General features: G+C 35.6%; 1 protein-coding gene across 1 annotated transcript; it reads right to left on the reverse strand.

Annotated features, from left to right (window-relative positions):
- Nucleotides 1-6,872: 6,872 nt before the first annotated feature.
- On the reverse strand, nucleotides 6,873-17,772 carry LOC136261193 (uncharacterized). The gene is made up of 4 exons (XM_066055170.1): nucleotides 17,709-17,772; nucleotides 17,558-17,667; nucleotides 7,520-11,487; nucleotides 6,873-7,125 (listed from the first exon to the last, which is right to left on the reverse strand). Exons 1-4 carry the CDS (start codon nucleotides 17,770-17,772, stop codon nucleotides 7,029-7,031), a joined length of 4,239 nt encoding a protein of 1,412 aa, XP_065911242.1. The 3' UTR covers nucleotides 6,873-7,028.
- Nucleotides 17,773-23,363: the final 5,591 nt, after the last annotated feature.

Raw genomic sequence — 23,363 nt, forward strand, 5'->3', positions numbered from 1 at the left:
CCCAAATGATCACATCATAATCATAATCACATATGACACTGCACCCTTTTCCACAGATTGGCTGTTTTGGATGTAAAGGTTTACACAGTAGCTACAGATGTACATCAGGAACATTATACAGTGGGTCTCTGGTCCTGTTCACACTCTAAAAGGAGCACGCGTGCAAATGAATTTCATCATTTATAATGTCATTATTATTATTATTCTGAATATTCTACTGGATACAGCTATCATTCTACTGGATACAGCTATTATTCTACTGGATACAGCTATCATTCTACTGGATACAGCTATTATTCTACTGGATACAGCTAGTTATATACAGGCTAAAATAAATGTGCTGGTGTGAATCATTAATTTTATAAAGCAACAAAGTACGTAGCTAAAACCTACAAAATGCTGACACATTTTTTTTTAAATCATGTCATAAACTACAAACCATATATAAATTCTCTGTAGCTATCATCTGGCTATGCATAAAAACTGAATGGCTTCTAAGAACAACATTTAAACTACTACAAGGTTATTACTTACAATTAGCAACCCAGGTAGTCTTGTGCCCAGACTGATTTTCTTTCTTTTTGTGTGGGAATGGAAAATTATACCCCAATGTATACATAAGAAGAAATGCAGTCTGGGCACAAGACTACTTACCAGGACATAGTAAAGTTAAGTCAATAAACAATGTAACATGTGCCAATTTGCAATAAGAGCAATGGTTATCATACAGGCTCTGCCTCCAGTGTTCACCTTCCAGTACCTCAGTACTGTAACAAAAAAAAAGCAAAAACAAAAAGAATATCTATAATGACTAATCTAGAGAATAGAGATTCAGTTTTTTGATATTTTAGGCATGACCAGAAACCGGTATATCAATCGAAGTGGCCTAATATGAGTGGAGGTATGCTCAGTGTCAGCCTTAGATGTCTCCATTTGTGGCTTGTTGATCAACAATGATATCTGCTGTCACAGCATCGGTAGTAATAGTATAGAGAATATGGTTCCTGAATGATTTGGGGAATCACATTTGTGACTAAATTTTGGAAAATCACTCATATGGGCACATTTAACACCTAATGATTAAATAATAAGCTTATGTTGTAAATCCGCTTGTTAATGATTTTGATCAATAATATTTCAATTCCTTGAATTACAAGAAAGTTTTTGAAATATTTGTAAAATTTGGACTCTGCACTAAACAGCATCATGTTAGTTTTATCATGTGTGATCATATTAACGAATTTCCAAAATTGGCCATATTTGTAATCAAATAACTATATATCACAGCTAACACCCATTAGTATAGCTACAATGCCAGTATAATAGAAGTACTACTATATCCAGTAATTATATATAGTAGCTGATGTATAGCTGCATGGATATAATACATTGTTACTATATTTTACTAATGGCAAACGTGGAGGGAGAAAACCATCACAGAAGCCCTTGAAGGTATAATCACCTACCGTGTATTGATCTTCATGTTGCTGAATTATTTGAAGGTTCATGGCCCTGACAATCTCCCAGCTGCATGGATCCTTGAGGTGTAGCAGCACTGAAGCTATACAGTTGTTTCTGTTTTCAAAAAGTAAGCTATTCAGACCTCTGCTAAAAAACCATTGATGTCATCATTAGAACACATTAGAACACATTGTGCACTCAAATGTATCAGATCACCGGCTACAGAGATATAAAGTCAGGGCCAAAGCCCAGAGATTTTGAGTGGTCCAGCCATCCATAGACTGCAATAAAGGTCATAGTCATGCGCACTAGATCTGATGTGATTTTTAGACTATTTACTTTCACACGATACTCAACTGCATGTGCTAAGCACACACAGCATGCCAATATACTCAGGGGGCATGCTCCCCCAGGGAAATTTTTGAAAATAGATGCTCTGAAATGGCATTTGGAAGCTATTTTACTTGCAAAGCCTAATTTTGCTTTCAAAATATCAGTGAAAGCGTATTTATTTGAGATACAGAAGCCATTGAGATTGTATTGCTAATGCATGCATGACGTGCATGATCAATTAGCCCAATGCATTGCCATGCAGATGACTCACTGGAACTTTTGAGTGATTTAAGGACAATTAACATTGATGTAATGTCTTAGATAAAGTAGAATAGTGGCTATATACTCTATACCGAATGCTCTATTAGAGTATTGCAATGACTGTATATAATGATGACTGCTCTATTAGAGTATCTCGCGATCTTTTTACAAATTCAAGTAGCTGAAAAGTGATCCGGCCCTGAATTTAAATATTATGAAATCTTGTGTGATGCACAGCATTAACACTTGACTTTAGCAAAGCATGCAAATCATTATGTTCTGCTTACAAAAACAGAAGAAAATGGTAGAGACCTACTTTTGAAAGATTTTTATATAGTGGTGTATCATTTTACTCCAAAAGTGAATGGAAATGGCACAGTTCTCCTATATAGTGTGTGAATTTGTATTTGTATTTTAAGGATAAAGGCTTATGCCTGTACATCCATAAACAAATTATGTACTTAATTAGCTATTCTAATTACTATACAAAATCAAATAAGAAATTACTGTAGTGTCTGTCCAGCAGCGCTTTAAAATCATTGACAGAGGGAGAACAATAATATTATATGGATAACAATCATATGCATTCAAATCTGGAATTTTCTATTTGTATTTGTAAGGATTAAGGCTTGCGCCTATACATCCACTAACAATACATTATGGAGCTACACTGTCCAAGTCATCCACTTCTGGATGGCATTGCTGTAATGATCATTTAAATTTGGATTCTTCATTTTAAAAAGGTGCTGGGAGGGTTCTTCCAGTCAATTCAAGATACGGTATGTAGTATTTTAGATGCATTTCTGCAAGTAAATATTGAGTAATAACTTCAAGACAGAAACTTAGTTGTTTTATTAGAATTGAGTCTAAGAATGTCTCAATCTTTGTCATAGACCAGTGTTGTCCAATAAAGTGCTCCCTCATTTCCACTAGCTATTTATATTATCAATATGAGAACTAGCTAGGTTCAATAATGGTGGCATCAAACATTGCAGTTGAATGCAAGCAAACAAGAAATGTGGTACAGAACATAAACATATAATAAGCACTGTTTACAGTTCCCTGTTTCTTACAGGCACATTATATACACAGTTCATAATGTGCTCCTGCCAGCCACTTCAACTTTAATTGTACCACTTTCATCAAGGTGAGAAAACACGACTATATGGTGTTATCATCTTGTCATTCAAGATGCACAGATGATAGCAAGATGCATAGCTATCAATGTACATAGCCCAGGGGCAGATCCAGGGTTTGGCAAGTAGGGGGTGCACCAAGGTAGTAAGCATATGGAGCATGGGGGTCTGGGGGGCACAGCCCCCTAGAAGTTAAAACTATTTCATATGTTTCAGGACTAAAATTTTTGCTGTAGAGTGGTTTATACATAAATATCTAAATCACTAGTATCAGTAGTATGTAAATTTAAAAATGAAGTAGGGATCTATGCAACAAAAAGTAGTGAAGCAAGGCATGAATGATGGTATTACAGCATAGCTCAGTGGGAAAGTCCCTACTTTGGCACATTAGTTATAACAATTATTTTGCTCAGTGCACTTTCCCACTGAGCTATGCTGTAAAACCACCATTCATCTCTTGTTTCACTACTTTTTGTTGCATAGATCCCTACTTCATTTTTAAATTTTGCAATTTAAAAAAATACTAGTTTGTTTATAACTTTTTTGTTATTGCACAGCTAGCTACAATGTAACTTGCGATTGTGTTATTAGAATATCATACATAACTGTTGTATTAGAGTGACTGTTGTATTAGAGTATATCTTGAGTCAGCCAAGAGGTGTGCAGCTAGCTAGACCAATGAGGGATGAGGTCATCCTGTTTACTATTATAAGTAAACAGCTAGATTGTTAAGAGGTGTGGTCTTCGTACTCTATCGCTACTAGTTCACCTAGATCTTTAATTGATGGGCGTGGTCACGAACCTATTGCAAATGGGATTTCATTCGTGAACTTGAACATATCTAGTCATACATTTGATGCTGTTTTGTATATTACATGGACTAGTACTATTCCCTAAAGGAGATTTTCGTCACGTAAAATATCTCTAGGATGATTTTTAAAATGCAGAATTTTAGGTGGCGTGCGAAATTTTCATGGCGATCCCTACTTACACGGTACTATAGTATATTCACGTTGAGCTGAATCCTGAAAAAATAGCTAAAAATTAAAAATGGATTTTTTCTCAACAGAGTTAAAATTTCAGCCAACCTGATGATTATTTGCAACAGCAAAGGTATCAACAACACACATGTACAGTTTGGCTCCATTACAAGTTCGGGAAAGGGCTGTAATGGACGCTGTACTTATATGGCTTCCCCATAGTGAAAATTTTGACCGGCCATAAATATTATGTCAAACATTTGAACAAAATCTTTTTTGAAATATTTTTAGTGGGTCAAGCAGTACTACAAATGAGCCAAATTTCAGGATCGTGTAGCCAAATTTCAGGATCGTGTGTAATTGCATCCATGAGTTAGTAAATGTTTTTGAAGATTCAGCTCAACGTGAACATACTATACGTCGTACCATTTGATACTGCTTTCTAAGTGGACTACGTTGATCAAGACTAGAGTTATATAGGGTCATGAGTAGTTGAGCTAGCTATAGCTAATAATTATGGGCCTATAAAGAATGGCATACACAAAAGACTCCCCACCTTTCCCGACACAACATTTTGTGCGATGAACAGCATGGCTTTCGCCATGGTCGATCTTGTAAGACTCAACTTCTACTTACTATCAATGACTTTGCCGAATCCTTAAACAACAATGGACAAACTGATACAATTCTTTTAGATTTCTCTAAGGCCTTTGACAAGGTATCACACCAACAACTCTACCATAAACTACAATCATTATGGCATTCGGGGCAACACTTTGGAATGGTTGAAAGATTTTCTTACTGGAAGACAACAACAGGTATTAGTTAATGGCAAGCAATGTGATGCAACTCAGGAGTCCACAAGGAACCATTCTTGTTCCATTATGATTTTATGCTTCATAAATGATTTGCTGAAAAACATACTATCGACTGTAAGATTATATGCAGATGATGTCATTCTGTACACCCCTATTAACTCAAAAGAAGACTGTTACCAACTTCAGAAGGACCTATAGGGGAAAGATGGGCAAATAAATGGAAAATGACATTAATGTTAAGAAATGTGAATTCATCAGAGGAAAAGCCTATTCTTTACCATTACATTTTGTATGACACTGTTATGCAGGAGGTGACATACACCAAGTATCTAGGTCTTACTATTGACTCAAGGTCTGAACACATTAGACAAACAACTAACAAAGCTAACAGTATCAAAAGGTTTTTACAATGTAACCTTCATAGCTGTCCAGTTTCTGTCAAAGTGAGTTGTTACAAGTCACTTATCCTAGAATACGCCTGGACACTTATACACAAAAATACATCTTAGCTGTTGAATCAGTTCAAAGACACTGTGCGAGGTTTGTATATAATAATTATTCTTCATAATTATGCAAGGTCACAAATTAATATGTTTCAAAATTTGAATTGGCCACCTCTGGCTTAATCAGCTGAAAGTGATCACAATGTTTAAGATCATGCATCAATTAACAGATATACCGACTGATACCATACTCATACTGGCTCCATGCATCTAACTACTGTTTACTAGGCCATTCAATGAGGCTGTTACAGCCAAACACAAGAATAAGCTCATACCTTAGCTCATTCTTTCCACCAAGTATAAAGATCTGGAACAATTTACCCAATGACCTCACTACCTGTTCATGTTTGGACCATTTAAAGAAAGGCTAGCTGAACATCAATATCACATAATTAGTTTTGCTGATTCATTATCTGTGCTTGTACATACTCTTTGTAAGAGGTTTTGCACAGTCAACAATAATAACAATAACAAGATCAAGTGCATTTCATTTGCAAAATATCCTTAGCTGGCTGAGTGTGTCCATGCATCATGGGATAGTGCTGCAGATGCAAACTTTTTTTCATATTATACTCAGCAACTATTGATGTGGTATCATGTGTGGCGACTGTTCTATTAGAGTATTTGACTGACTGCTCTATCTCAATCTTGTATAACATTTTCCTTTTTTTGGAGGGGTGAGGGTGCTGCCTCCTTTCCCCCTGGACCCACCACTGTAGCTAACATTAATGCATTAAATTATCTGGAATGCTATTATGTGTCTTGTAAGACATTGTATATAATAATATGATCTATGTGTTTTGCATTTAAAATAATAGTTTACTGCTACTGACATAATAGTTTACCAGTAGCGAAATAAAACTCAATATTGCTGTACAATATTGGTTACTGTGGTATTCTGAGTAACACTGTGAAGGACTTTCTACCATGCACTGATCAAAAGTGTCCCATGCAGTATATATCCCTTTACTACTGAAACAAATTTCCTTTCCATACAAAAATTCATAATGCAATATTTTATGAACTGTTGCTAGTACTTACTTAAAAACTTTCCCATTGTAAATGAGCACAAGCATTGCAACTTAAAACTGGATGATTGTTCTAATAGAGTATTCAATTATTTTATTATATAGAGTATATTACATTATCACACACATATTAAGTTAGCAAATTGTGAATTCCATGGCATATAAAAAGCTTGAGTTGGAAGCCCATACAGTCTCACATTATCACCATTCATGTACACCATAGTTACTTTTGAAAAAAGGGCTTGAGTGTACTACGTACTCCACCTCAAACTTGTTGTGATTTAGGCATAAAGATTAAGGATGAATAAAGATTATTGAAGTTTATGGCAAGGCATTATAGATTTCACCACAATTATATTAATGATTACAATGCAAAACAAACACTATGCATACAAATTTGTGTTAACTGTGTAATATTCAGTGGATTGAGGGGTAGAAGAAAAACAAATAAAATAATGTTACAATCATTAAGAGCTATGATTAATGTCACTTTCATCTTGGGAAGTATTTATAGACGTTCCATGGGAGCAATAAAAGAATCCCGATAATGAGTGTAAAAGGATGACCTTCTACTTGAAGTATCTCTGTCATCATCTTCTAAATCACTACAATAACAAATAATTATGTTGTCAACAACAGTACACAAAATGACATTACCAATATTTTGACCAGACTTGCAAAAAGGTACATGTTTTGCAAGTATGCAAACAGTATCTTATAACAGTAAATTCCTTATACTGATTAAGTTTCCCTTTACATAAGCATACAGCCAGATACTGTAGCATTGCTTATGAAAGATTGCAGACAATTTTATGCAATACTAAAAAGTTATGAAGTTTCAAAATTCAAAGAATGGGTCTAAATTTATTTGTGATAAAGGTACATTATCTAACACTAACTAAAATTTACATCTCGTATCGACTCCTTCATTTGTAAAATTTTAAAATAACGCTTTGCTGGTCATAGATATACAAACTGGTGTGTTGTGATGATACTTACTGTGGAAATGTTTCAATATATGAGATCTGTGAAGTTAAGTTCCGAGATGACTCTAAGCTGATACTTTCACTTCTTTCAGTCTTAGTTTGTTTGTTCTTTAATGTAATAACATGAATATAGTGAAGAAGAAAGATCAAGGAAACAACAAAGGGGAAGAAATACAACACATATGTTAATCCGACAATACCATCAGTAGTGAATCCATTTGAAAATGCCACTATCTTCAGTGATGCAATCAGTAACAATATGTGAAGAAGTATTCCATCATATTTGTTCAGTGTGTCAACATTGTATGGCTGGAACAAGTAGTGTAATAACACAATGATAACACAAACAATCATCAACAAATACTGTTCAATGTATGGATTGGAGAAATCAATAACTGTGATGATGAGAATCATTTGTCTACCTATTAGATAAACAGAAGCAAGCCAACGAAATCTATCCTTGTAGCATCCTTGAAACTGATCCAACAGTGGTTTTATTTTTGTAAAATCTATCTTATGATTAATGAATGGCTCTACTAGAAGTAGAAGAGGTAAAGCAAATCCTACTATCAACTCAAAAAATGCAGCCAATATGACATAAGCAATGTGACGACCAGTAAAGTACTCTATTGCTGGAGAAAGGTACACATAAGATCCATCCAAATCATTAAACTGTAATGATCGAAGTAATTGTAATGAAGCATCAGCAATTGACACATATGCTAGTGTTACAATAAGACATATGGTAGGAATGGCTGCTTTGCCTATTATACTAGCAAATTTTTGAGATCGCACAGCAATTTTGCTGAGTAGCCAAACTAGTAATAAAACTGCTGTTGGATGTGCAAAGTGTATGACATATTGATCAATTGCATCCATTCCTTGTACAAAACATACTCTGAAGAGAAATCCTGGATATAATTTGAATAAGCTGCCACCAAATATTGGAAGTAGTGAGCTTAGTCCATTTGAACGGCTTGCGATTTGTCCTAACAAAATGTCCACCACACTGTAATAGTAGACAATCCCGTACAAATATCCTATATTACATCTTATATGGTGCAACCATAGCATTAAGAAAAAGGTAGCAACAATCACTATTACCCAGTAAGCCATTACACCAATGATCGCGAGGACTGTATACCCAGGATGACAATCATCAACATTGATACATTCAACAGAATCAAAAGGTATAGTATAGCCATCATCACAACTACCACAAGCTGGTCCTGTTCTGTGTGAGTCACACTGGTTATCCTGAACTGATGGTAACACAAACCTTCCTGGACTAATTTCCCTGCGTCTAAAGTTACAATATGTATAAGGACATCGTGATACAGTGGTAGTATTGTCCACCATACCAAACCAGTAATCTCTCTTGATAGTTGGTTCAGGTGTACATGAAACAATACCATCAGTGGTATAACATTCACACTGCATTGCTACCTTGTTATAAGTGTATCCTGATCGACAAGAAATTAGTTCTACTACAAGATCAAACTGTAATGAGACACTAAAGAGATGCAACTTTAGTGGAGGACCATTCTGAATACCGGTTATTTTTATGCCTCCAAACTTATCACTTATCAGAATAGGAATTGTTCCAGTGATCATATAGTTTGTACTGCCATTACTAGTGGTACAGTTTTCTTCACATGTTACAAAAAATACCGTTGACTCAGCAGATCTGTTGTTATAACCCACAATCTGTGCTGGTATTTCTATCTCTTCACCAAGCATTATATCAGTAATGTAATAAGTTATACAATCCATATCATTACATTTTGCTGGTTCTTTAAGTCTAACCTTGAATGGCTGAGTAGACAAATCTGTTGTTTGGTTAGACATGAAACAAAATGTTGATTCTGGAAGGTAAAAGATTGAATTTGGATCAGAAGAATTTTCAATTGCTGGCAATGTTGAGACATCATAGAATATTGCATTGCCAGAGGCTGCAGCACTGTTAAGATTGAATGCAAAGCTACAAGACTGCTGGTCCTCCACAACTTCAGGCAATATTTCGTCACATAGCAGATCACTGTCAATTACTGGACAACCAACAGGCCCTTGAATATCTCCATTGCATACTTCATTTCTATCTAAATGCATTAGCCAATTGCACTTTGCAACATTTAAGTTAGTAGGGAATTCAATGTAAATAGCGCCGCCACGTCGAAAAGCAAAGTTATGAATAAAGTAAAATTGAAAGGGAATGAAGTCTAACAGAATGAAGGAATTACCTAAAAATAAAGCTGCACCATTATTGTCTGTGTTTGAATCAAATGTGGTTTTTCCATTACCAATAACCAAGACTTCTGTAACGGTAAGTGCACCACCAAAGTTATGTAAGAACACTGTAGATTTACCCATTAGTAGTAATCCAGGTCTGTGATTCCCAATGACCCCAAGAGACCGTTTCCTGATACGGGCAATTGAAGAACCACCTGAATTTCCTACAAAGCTGCTGCTGTAAATAGTAAACAAGAACGCATGGTCAGAGGTCAATAAAGCATATATAACTGTGCCACTGTTACCACCAATATTATTAATGAAATGTGAGTCTTGTATTGAAAATTTGAAGCTTTCGTGAAAAACACCATTAATGTCAAGTCCACCTCCATCACGTGCAAATTTGTTCTTAATAAAAGTCAATTTTGTAATATTAACCACACAAAAGTTCTCAAAAACTCGAAATGTCAGTAAGCCACCTCTTCTAAATGTAGATGTCCCATAGTTACCAATAGCCTGAACATTATACAATGAAACACCAACATCAGCATGGCACAGATGCAAGTAAAGCAAAGCACTTCCTGTGTTGTTGAAGAAATTTAAAGACACAAGACTTGCAACACTCTGAGACTGCATATTGATTTCCAGGAGAGCAATGTCATACCTTCTGTTATCAATGAAATTACAGCTCATCACAACCAGATGTACAGGTTGTCCTGTTGTAATAAAGCTGATTACATTACGTCCATCACTATTATTGGTAAAATTACAAAATGACATGTTTAATACAGGGGTAGGTGATGGTGAATTTAACTGTAGCATTAATGCTGAGGAATTGACAGAAGATGCTACCACACTGTTGTTAACAAAATCTATGTTGTATAATGTAATAGTAGGTGAGTTATAGGTATTAATGATAACTGCACCTCCATCATTACCACGATTAGAAAAAAAGCTCGTATGTTCAATGGTTACTCTCATCACTATAGTATTGTTAGAATGAACCACTTTTATAGCAGCACAATCAACACTGGCATAATTTTCAATATCTTTTATATCAAGGTTGTAAACGTTTCCAAATTGACCATTACGTTTGAATGTACAGTTAGATATGTACACACCAGCTTCTTCAGATGATTCTTCAATGTACAGTCCACCACTTGATCCATGCATACTAGTAAAGCAATGGGGTCCACTTTGACCATCAACACAAAACACAGTATCATAATTAGCATTGTTTATCACCTGTGTGCCAGTAATATTAATGATACCAGCTACCATGTGTAGATGCAGTGCACAGACTTTGGAATTTTGTAGAATACAATTAATGATGGATGCATTGGTTACACTAGTAAATGTAATACCTCCAGTAGAATTTTGAGCTGTAGGATCACCACACCCATCCCATGTGATCCCTTCAATAACAACATTACTACAGTTATTACAGGATACTCCACCAGTACTGTTACACGTTACAATGGTGTTAACCTGTCCTATTATTGTAATAGCATTAAGGCTGTGTAACTCTACTATTGTAGTTAATGGGACTGGGTTGGATGTTATGTTGACACAATCATTACTCTGTAAATGGTTTAGTACATAACCAAGTGAAGAACAAGGATAATCTCCTTCCAAACAATCTTCAGTATCATTTCCATCTGTGTTTACAGTGATCTCTTTGCAATACACCAGTCTCTTCACTACAACCACCATAAGCAGAAAACACAGTTTAGCAAACGTGATAGGCATTTTCTGTAATGAAAGACAACATGGGTATAATACATTGGAAATAAGTATTTAGCTCATAATTATTTGGTACACGATGTCAACAAGGATGACTATAATTATAGCTGCCATCACCAATTATCAACCACAGGCAGAACTATCTAGCAATTCAACTCCATATACTGGAAAATTTGATTGCAAAGCTTATGGACAAAGTTAAAAAAAGCAATTAAGTATTTACTAGTTACTCATCTTTTATTCTGTGTAACTTTAAAATTGTAAAAGTAACTAGTGGATAAGTTATAAGTCACTTTCAAGTTTTTGTTTGCTATATAACTTTTGTGACATGCTTTTGTGATCATGGAGTACAGTACACACTACTTAATTTTGCTGTAGCATGCATGATGCAAAAATTGCAGTGATTTATGTTCTTAAAGCATTGTTACTATAATGACTATGTAACTTAGTTAGCTACTTTTGTGAACATTTCTACAGGTGCTACTCTTTATGAGTTGCAAGTAACTAGTTACAGAAGTAGCTAGTTACCTCTGACTTTGCTTCTGAATTGAATTATACTCAAGTTGAATTTCCATCCATTCATAGTAATGTTCATAATGATGCCACAGGTCATTATTGTACACTAAAAACTATAAAAATGAAGCAATGGTGGTTATGACTGAGGTAAGAAATATATTGAATTCTTAACACAGAGACAAGCTCTGTTCTCTTTGATGTTACAAATTCTATTGAGCATGAAGCTTAATTCCACTGCTTGGTATTCACAACCACTGAAGTGATTAATTTGCAGTAATTTCGCTGAGTCAATGATCATAGTTCTTATTACATTTGCCTGTATGTATTCTAACAAAGTTTGCCAACCATAACAGTATCCCTATATATTCTGTACAATATCTGATATTTGTTGATGTTTTTATGTAACTATGACTGTTACTTTGGACCTTTCATTGGAGCTAATCATGCAGCATACAATGTAACATGTTACATAGTATGACTTGTACATGATGATTACTGTTTGTGTGGTTGTGTGTGTGTTGTGTGTGTGTTGTGTGTGTGTTGTGTGTGTGTTGTGTGTGTGTATGTGTGCTCTAGCCACTTGGCAGTATAGCCAAGTGGCTAGAGCATCAGCCCGGTACGTAATTGAAAGGTTCTTGGTTTGATGCTTGGCTATACTAAATTGGTATTGTTGTAGTTTCCTTGAGCAAGAAACTTTACTCAGCTGTGGCCGGTGTCAACTGGGGGAAAGCAGCCCACCCAGTTGTATCATCAATGGGTATCTGCTACATATATAATGGAGAAGCAAATGCCAACTGTCCATATCTCATACAGTGGGTGAAGGTCAGTGGGAGACTTCAGCTGCCCACACCTTCATCTGTGGGACATAGTACAGTCTCCAGTGGGCTAGTAGTCCTGCCCCAGGAGGATTTTCCGGCACTGACACCTAGCACCTGAGTAGCGCACAGGTGTCCCAGTGCTGATTCACTGGGTAGGCGTGATAGTGCTAACATGGCATCTGAAGGTTCTTTGCATATTTTTTTTTTGCTTTGTGCGTTTACATGCATGTGTTCTACAAATAGTTCATGGCAGCCATAAATGTAAAGCCTTAAGTCCTGGTATCTAACAAATATGGTAAAAGCACACCATAGAAGTTAACAATGAATACATTTTGCATATTTATGGCAATAGGGGAAGTACAACTGTAAGTATTTTAGTGAATAAAACAGCAATGACTAATCACCCTCAACTAGAAGACTTGTGTATAGTTTCTTCCCAAAAACCATACACAGGTAGCTGTACTTCCTGTGAATTAAACTGGCTTCATGACTTTTTCACCATGTTGATGATTATGACATTTCATATTAAGGCTGGTTGGGACTATCCATATACTGTAGTATTGTATATTATTTAATATGACAGCAATAGGTGCTTTCAATGTCGTCACACACTGTACAATTTAAAATGATTATAATTTCAGGATTTTGCATACCTTCTATGTTGCTTGTTGCTCACAAGCAGAGAACCTTCTAAGCTGTTTATGAGATATGTGGTAGACAGTAATGGTATTTGAATGACAAGATTTGTATTTACTGGCAGGAGATCATATCGATACAGACTGAGATTAGAATCAAAATTGGTCATTTGGTGGGCACTTACAAAATGGTCAAATTAAAATTTCACCATAGTAGTGCTTCCAATATTTTAATTGATTTAATTACAGGCACGAGATCAAGCAAGAAGCAAGGTGCTGTATCTAGCAAGCTTGTCGAACATGGTGACGTTGAAGGTTGCCAAAAGAGAAATACAACAAAGTGGAGCTTTGTCAAATAGTAATAGTATAAATACTTTACTTACTATTATTGGGGGCATAATCTGTACTAAATTTTTGCTATCGATGTACTGAACCTCAGCTGCAATCTGTTAACTAATAAAAGAATTTCTGTGATTGTCTGTAACATCGCAGATTAATTGATTTATTTAAGGTCCTACTCTTTTACCAGAAGGAAGACAATACATGCAGCAGAGATCTTGCATGGAGAAGTGCTCAATCACTTTGTTTCCTTTTTGGACATCTACTCCACTAGCTATGGATTGAATAAATATCCTGGTGTTATAAGGATATCCTGGTGATATCTATGGTTTTACACAAAAGAGTCTGTCTAGTATGCAGGCTAGCACGTAGGCAGCATCTATACATTTTGTTGATGAAAAGTAGCTACACAATTTGTTACCGCTTGCATCTCCACTTTATTACACATGCATTCATCAAATTAATTCTTGCCAAATGAAAAAAATAGTCAAACAAACACCAAATTTAATATTCCACTTGGCAAAATCTCTTCAGTCTTATTATGGTATGTGTATATATAATTTTACATGTATATAGGCCACATAAACTCAATTAGTAGTTTCTCATCTGACAACAATAATAATAATCGGGTGGATTAGATAGCCATAGCTATAAGTCTGGCAGAGCCAGACCCTCAGGATAAGGCAAGGGTTTGGTGACTCTAGCATACAGGACATGTGCGGCTGCCTCTATACGTGCAGAACCAATCAGATTGCAGCATTTGCTTCATAACATTATAAGGGCAGATCTAGGAGCTGGTAAGGGGAGGGGCACAAACAGGCACAGTTGTAGGTGGCTTAGGAGAACAGATTATTTTGCTGTATTTTTGAAGCAGCAAATAATAGTGTTTCACTGCCTTTGCAGAAAGTTGTTAAAAGGCTATGAATGTCTCAAACACCAGCAAAAGACAATCATGATGCTATAATATGGGCATGCATTTGGATTGGTATACTAAGTTCGTGGTTATTGTAATATTATTAGCTTAAAGATAAGCTGCACAAGTCCAGGACGTCTGGTACATCGCAGGGACCTGTATCTGTGTATGCTAGAGTCACTGGAGACCCTTGCCTTATGAGCGTGAGACAAACATTACAACAGCAATAGTCAGCCTATGATCCAATGTTTCAATAAAGTGTGAAGACCGACTATAAGGCTATATAGCTATTGGTCGAACTCGACTAGATCATTCATAGCTGCTGGACCGAACATTTAGCTAGATATAAATCTAACAATCATACCGTTTTACAATGTTGCGCAGTTGCTCCCCCTGTGTTGTATCAGCCATATGGCTGTTTTACACAGTAATAAAATCCAAACTCGAATCCAAATCATAAATGATCACAGCGGCACCCTGTGCATGTAGTTAACACAACGTGGCTATACTTGTACATAAAAACAGATACTAAGACCTATACAAGTACCTCAACGTTGAATCTCATGTTCAGAGACCAAGAACAATAATCGGCTCGTCGCGTTAAAGTACAACTATGGCCGAAGGAATGGTCGTTTTTAAAGTCTGTCCTTATGCACGCACGTGCTCGATCAAGCAAGATCAAGCACGTGGGCGATTGGAAATTTGTAATGAAAAATCTTCCGAAAATAAATTTGCTTTCAAAGTCTGTCCACTATTCCCGCCCTCTCAGTTAAGTCAGGGTAACTTGTTATTATGGATCAAGAGTTTTCTAATGAATCGTTCGCAGCAAGTCATTTTAAATGGCTCAGCTTCTAAAACTTTCTCAGTATCAAGCGGCGAGGTATCAAGTGGCCGGAGTGCCTCAGGGCTCTGTAATGGGGCCCCTGTTATTTTAGTTTATGTAAATGACATACCTGAGCAAGTTGGATGTAATGTTAGTATGTTTGCTGATGATACGAAAATCTACACCACCATTAAGACATTGCTGATTCCTATAAACCGCTGCAAGATGGTTTGAATGTTGGCTACTTAGATATAACGTTAATAAGTGTAAGCATATGTCAATTGGAGCTAACCTAGCCACTTCATATAGCATAGTAGACATGAATAATGTTAATCACAGTCTCTCTACTACGGATTGTGAAAAAGATATTGGTGTGTGGACAACATCTACTTTGCAACCTAGTAACATTTGATTGTAATTGTTTGTGTCATCAGTAATACTGATGGTTCTTCTCTCTCTTCAGTGCCAGAATTCCTATAGTAAAGTAATGCAGAGTCTTGCAACAATCACAAGCGTACCGGACCCTTAAGTTTATATCAAAAGATTCCTTTAACATGCTTATAAAACTTACATACGTCCACATGTTGAACATTGCATTCAAGCTTGGAATCCATATTATGAAAAATATATTGATTTGATAGAGAAGATCCAGCATCATGCTACTAACTTTGTTCCAGAGTTGTCTAATCTACCCTATGAAGAACGACTGAAAGAATTAATTTTTTTCCCTGTATTGCAGAAGACAATGAGGCGACTTGATAGAGACATTTAAAGTTTAAAAAAAAGCTCAATTATTGATCCTAGTAATTTTTGTACCCTATCACTAATAAATTTCACAAGAGGTCATGATTGCAAACTATTTAAGGCCAGATCAAAGCTCCTTATCTGATCCAAATTCTTCAGCAATCATATCATTGATCAATGTAACAGTTTACCCACATTTGTGATTAATGCTCAGTAAATTAGCCAATTCACGAACAGACTTGATCAGTTTTTGACAGAATCTGGATATGGACACAATGAAAGGCCAAAAACCTATTAATTTACATTTGTTGATTTGTAAATTTCTGTCCATTACATAATACTAAGAGACTAAGTTATGATGATGAACGTCTTATTGATTATTATTAAACAGGGGCCTAGACTCAGGGTTACCATACAGTGATAGCCAAAGAGTGATCAGTGCAGGAGCCCTGGCAAGACTTACATCACTTAACTTACAGTTAGGGACCCGCCGATTATGCTCATTATTTTACCTATTATGCTATGCTGCACTGCTCAAAATTTTGCCTATTATGCTTAAATTAATGCTCAATATTTACCTATTATGCCCAAATTATGCTCAATATTTATACCTCAGTTCCCATGTTTTCTAGCACTTTCTGGGAAAACAGTAAGTTGCTGAGCACAGCTATAAATCCTTGCTTGTCAAATTGCATGTCACAGAAGAGATCGATATACTCTAATAGAACAGTCAGAGAACTGACTGTTCTATTAGAGTATATCGATCTTTTTCTGTGATATGTATTTTGATAAGCAAGAATTTATGGTAATGCACAAGTGTTGTGCCTATTATGCTAGCATTATGCTCAATGCTTTCAGGCACCTATTATGCTCATTATTATGCCAGCATAATCGGCGGGTCCCTACTTACAGTACAAAATCAACTACACAGTAACAAAGTTCAGGTCAAGAGGTCCAATAGGTCCCACTCTGGGGAAGCTATAGAATTGAAACTTATGTACAGCAGGAGATGGCAATACGAGCAGCCTACTCAAACAGTAACCATACAGTTTTCTTTGACACACAACAAGTAGTAGCCACTTGAACAAGCAAGTGTTTCTGGGATAAAGCGACCCAGACATCTTATCTCAATAGAAATGAGATTAACAACTAACCCAGTATGTTGAAGATCATACAATAAATAGCCATATCTATCCTCTTGCAGCCAATAAGTGTTGCTGGGTATTAGTGGGAATGGTCAGCTCAAACAGGTAGACAGAATCCTTAGAAACCAAGGCCAAGTCAGGTCTACTAAGGGAGGTAGAAAGTTTGGTGTTAGTGCCACAGTAGCTAATTCCCTGGTGCCCTCATAAGCCCGGCCAGTAGTGCATGTATCAATGTCATACTCCACCTCCCCACTCCCTGGTAGGAAAGGGAATTTTTTCCATGTACAAATACACTACCTTGCCAATGTTCCACCACCTCATCCAGTTGTAAAATTGGGTACCTCACATTGTATATGCACATAGTAGCTATGACCTCAGAGCCCGGCAGTGACTAAAAGCAGCATTTCTCAACCATTCCTAAATAGTAGAGGTGGAGGCGGTTAGTAGAGCTGAGGTAATTATGCTCATAATTCTTTGCATTATTCTATTCAGAATTGCCTGGAAAAAGCTTGCATTATGTTCAAATTTATTCCAATAAATTGAAAAAGAAATGTAGAATTGACTGATTATTTAAAATTCTATGGTTAAATATTGCACATAAACAAGATATTTGATTGTTCTATAGAGTAGTATTCAAAAAATGGGAAATATAGGTGACTGTTCTATTAGAGTAACTCGATCTGGTGACTGTTCTATTAGAGTATATCGATCTGGTGACTGTTCTATTAGAGTATATCGATCTGGTGACTGTTCTATTAGAGTATATAGATCGTTCATTCACGAAATCTTTAATAATTCTTTCAGAATACTAGCATAATGCTAGAATAATGATTTCTGGAATTATGCTGAAAATTATTTTGGCATAATTACCGCACCCCTAGCGGTTAGAAAGTGTCGCTCATCAATCTGATCATGATGTTTCTGTCCCGTAATCCCTCACCACTAATTTTAAACTAGCCTAAAGTCACTTTCAACTAGCATTTTCATGGACACAATACAATTAGTCTTGGCCCTCAGGCCCGCTCATGCAGGGTGCAGCCCTTTGGCTGACACTATCGTACTGCTTTTACAGCTTACGGCTTACATACAGCTATAATATTATTATTATACACACAATATGGACATTAATACAATATGCAACATACATAGTATACCTAGTGCATGGATGTACATGTTTCTGAACCAAAATGCAAGGGGTTATATATTCTGTGTGGTTACTGAGAAATTTGAATTTGCTGTAAATACCAAATAAAAATATAATTATTTAGACATCTGTCTTAATTGGTCTGAACAAAAAGTATATGTACCTTTATAATCAGAGCCAGTAAGTTTTAAACATAGAAGTATAACAACAAAATATTTGCTTTTCCAAATTATAGAATTTTGATTTAAGGTATTGGTCTTCAGCACATTTACAAGTAGTATAAATGATCATAATTATAAAAAAAATTGGTGATTTTACAAATCACAGCTGAAGTTACAGCACTGTAAAGCATTAATACAATACAATACAATACAATAAATATTTTGGGGGTTCATGTTTTACAACATCCTGTACTACAGGTATATATAGGTACGTATATATTCCGGCACTATATGCACAACAGATTCACTCAAGTGCAACTAAGCTACACTAGCTGTATTATGTAAATCCCAAGTGTTGGCAAAGCCTTGCTCTATTATTATGGATGCAGAAAAATCATGCCTGTTAATGAAACCTGAAATACAGAGATTACAAACATGCATCTTATCTGGTGCTTGCTTATTTTTAGCCATAATAGTTTTAAGCCAAATGGTTCAATTGCATAGTGGGTTTACATTTTGTGCAAGATATAATGATATGACAATGTTTTATTCAACCCACAATCAATCTAGTATAAATATACTATTTTCTAAGCCAGATAGAAACCACCCATTCAGATCTCCGTGGCTTTAAAAACCTTGGCTTTGCCTCAGGTTTTTAAGATCCTCGTGATGGGTCTCTAACTACTACATATATAATTTCTATGTGGCTGGGCCTACAAAAATAGGGAATGTAGGCACAAACGACACCCCATCACACAACAAGTCACTCTCAGAACTATAGAATAGAATATTTGCATTCTGTAATTTACATCATAGTATATACTGTTGCTATGAAGTGTCTATATAATAAGGGCTGAAAAGTGCGTGGTCAAAGGAAGATGACATGAAGTTATGAGCCATGAAAGTTTGAAAAACCAGGAAAATTTTAAGTACCTATGCATGCCCTTTTTTTGCAGGCCCATGAAGTCACATATACTGTAAATGGTGATTGGTAGTCATGATCTGTGACTGGGGATGTGAAAACTGGGCATGTGATTATGACTTAATGCATAGTTTTCAAATTTAATGATTCATAACTTTCTATGCCATTATAATAATGACTATGCAATTTTCTGCTCTTATTAAATGGGTGAGTCTGTAATGCAATATACAATGCAAATATTCCAGTTCCAGTAATGAGATATAACCTGTTATGTGATGGGGTGTAATTTAATTTAATTTGTGCTCACACACAGCTTAATAAAGGACTTGTTTGAAGAAGCTGTGCACATTATTACTTGTGAAATTGGTTGTAGAGAAATAAATTCATGCAGTAGTCCAGTGATTAGACACTACCGTATCATACATCCATAAAGTTGAGGTGGGACTCTGTTTAATATTCACAATAATATAGTCACAGTATAATATCATTGAAACAACTCATGTACGTCTCAGTAAGAACAAAGACATAAAATCATTTTAAGAGTACTCTAAAGTGCATGTAGTTTCCATGTACACACTATAATGTTCTTCCTGTCTATACATGTGTGGTCACATAGGTTTGTAATCAGTCTGCAGCTGTATCATCATCTGGGAATAAATCATTATAGCTAACTATAATAGTTAGACTATAAATTCTGTTCTCAAATTTATCTGTCAGGGTATACTCAGTTAGCTAACATTTTGAGTCAACTACATACTGTGTACATATAATTATGACATATCTCATGTAAGCTTTGAACTTTACGCTAAAATGTAATCTCATGAAATGAGAAGAACTATAGTTGCGAGCACATTGTTCTTGCTATTCATATGTATTGGAAGGTACACATGATCATGAGTACTATTATAGAGTTACCCAGTGAAGTACAGTGTAATACTTATAATAGTGTCAGTATACACACCATAAACATATAGTGACAACTATAGTTTATTTTTGAGGGGTTCATTTTTTTTTTTTAAATTTATTTATTAATGCTTTACAGCACAAGTGCTGAAGGTCTGTAGGACACCTGGTCCTACAGCCTGCTCAAAGACTTTAGCTACTTAAGGTGTGTTTGAAAAGTTGGAGAAAGGAGAAAAAATTCATGACTGGACCTAGGTAGCCTCGAACCTGCAGCCATCCGATTTACGCTCAAACGCTTACAGGAGTCTATCAGGTGGACAGGATGTTTTCTCCTTGTTATTTTCATGTAACTATATCCATAGGAATTCTAGAGAGTAACTCATTATCTCAAAGTACCCCAAGTAGAACCAAATGGACACTAGTTGTGAATGATGATCTAACTAAAGTTTGAGGGTATATCTACATGAATCATTGGTAGCTAACAACAACCTAAATTTTTGAATAAAAAGCTACTGTAACTATAGCAATTCATACAATATGTACATAAACAGAAGATCCGATAACAATTTTTTCACTTCAAAAGTATGGTAATTATGTACGTGGTGTATGTAAAGCATTTATAGGGTCACCGCTGGGACTGCCCCAATAACACAGTAACATTGTTAATGTGGACATGAAGTACAACTTCTATAGGGTCTACTAGAGGTGGCCATTATAACATGACATGTTTTATTAATGAGGTGGTGGTCACAAAGTAGTGTGCTACTGCAGACACAAGTTCAGTATACTGTAAAGCACACAGTGTACAAGTTTTGATGGCAGTTTATGTGTGATGCAAGATCACAAATGATACCATACATACATAAGTACATCATTGGCAGTCATGAATCTCAAAACCTGTTGATTAAATTTGGATAATATTACCTTAAACTCAAATGACTTATCCTTTGAGGAATGCACCCTCCAGTATACAGTAAACAGTTTATGACTCAAGTATAGCTGTACATGGCACTCCATTATTATCATTATGAGCTAGTATGGTATAAACTATATGTGGTGTGAACTGTACCTTCCTGTGTGAATGCCATAGATAACTAAATATACTACAACTACACTACAAATAAGTAAACACAATAATAATTAAGGTTACACAATGAATTTCACAGCCATATTCACCACTACACAAAGCACATGAATGACTATAGATCCCACCACGTGAACAGTGTATGGTTTTCAAAGTATTCATTTTACACATAATATATAAACATGTGTGCATATGGTATACTGACTAAAGGTACGTAAGTTGCATGCTCAATGAAAAGACAATAGCAGAAAGTATCATTCCTGGGACCTTTATTCATCATCTCTTTTCATTTCACACACTAACATCAAGTAACATTGTGTGTGCAAGCAATAGCAATGTCTGAAACAATTGTCATTGTTACACAGTGACACATTACAGGGGATTTATTACTTCTTGCAACACAGAAGGCAAAATTCAAAAAGCGTAAAGCATCATATGGCTTCTTTAATTGACCAAAGAATGTTATTCTATAGTCCATACTAGGAATGATAACAGTAACAACCACCATAATGGGAGTGAACTATGGGACATTGGAAACAGTGGAAATTGAAAACTGAAACGGAAAAACTGAAACTGAAAAACTAAAATTGGTCAAAATTTCATATTAACAGGTACCTCTTAACAAAGACCACCTCTATAATAAGACCACCTCATTATAGTAGTTATGTCAAGTAGGTCCAAAAATATAGGTAAGGTGTACTCATAATATCAATCAATCAGACAGTACTTAAAAGTTGAAATGACAGCTGCAAGGTGGTACAAAAGGATATTTATTTATTTATTTATTTATTATTACTTTATGGCAAGTATGCCAAGGGTCTGCAAGCAACTGGTGCTTGCAGCCTAAAAACACAAGTTATACATACATTGATATACTATCTTATCATGCCAAGACCTAAAGTCCATGGTCATGTCACAAACGAAAATGGAGCAATTGCATGCATAATTGAATTTGATAATGGATTTCTCATGAATATTATTGTGCATGATTTAGGAGTTGCATAGTTACAAAATCAACATTAATGATTCTTGACTTTTTGTCTTAATAATTGTTAGGCACACATAATTAGCATACTCGAAGATTTAAAAACCTGAGGTGACATCAGTAATTACCAAGGTGCAGGTAATTATTGACAGGTTTTTAAATCCTCGAAGACACCTATCACGAGTGTCTAACTATTACCAAGACACAGTCCAAGATCATTAATTTAACTATGCAACTCTTAAATCATGCACAATTCATGAGAAATCCATTACCAAATCCAGTATCAGCAGAGTAATAATTGTGCATGCAATTACCCCATTTTCGTTGTGACATGACTATGGACTTTATCTTGGTATGGTAAGATAGTATATCCTTATGTACAATCCTGCAGCTGTCGTTTTAACTTTTAAGTACTGTCTGATTGATTGATACTTTATTACATTATGAGTACACCTAATGGTCTTTTTGTTGGACCTACTTGACATGACTACTATAATGAGGTGGTCTTATTAGAGGCGGTCTTTGTTAAGAGGTACCTGTTAATATGAAGTCTTGACCAATTTTAGTTTTTCAGTTTCAGTTTTTCCGTTTCAGTTTTCAATTTCCACTGTTTCCAATGTCCTGTGAACTATACATGTTTGCGGCTAGTTAACATGTAAGAAGCCATATCACGCTCTACACGTTTCATTCTCCAGTGTTGCAAGAAGTAATAAATCCCCTGTACCAGCTGTCGAACAAACACATTCACAAATT

This window comes from Dysidea avara, chromosome 7, assembly GCF_963678975.1.
Source record: "Dysidea avara chromosome 7, odDysAvar1.4, whole genome shotgun sequence".
NCBI classification, from domain to species: domain Eukaryota; kingdom Metazoa; phylum Porifera; class Demospongiae; order Dictyoceratida; family Dysideidae; genus Dysidea; species Dysidea avara.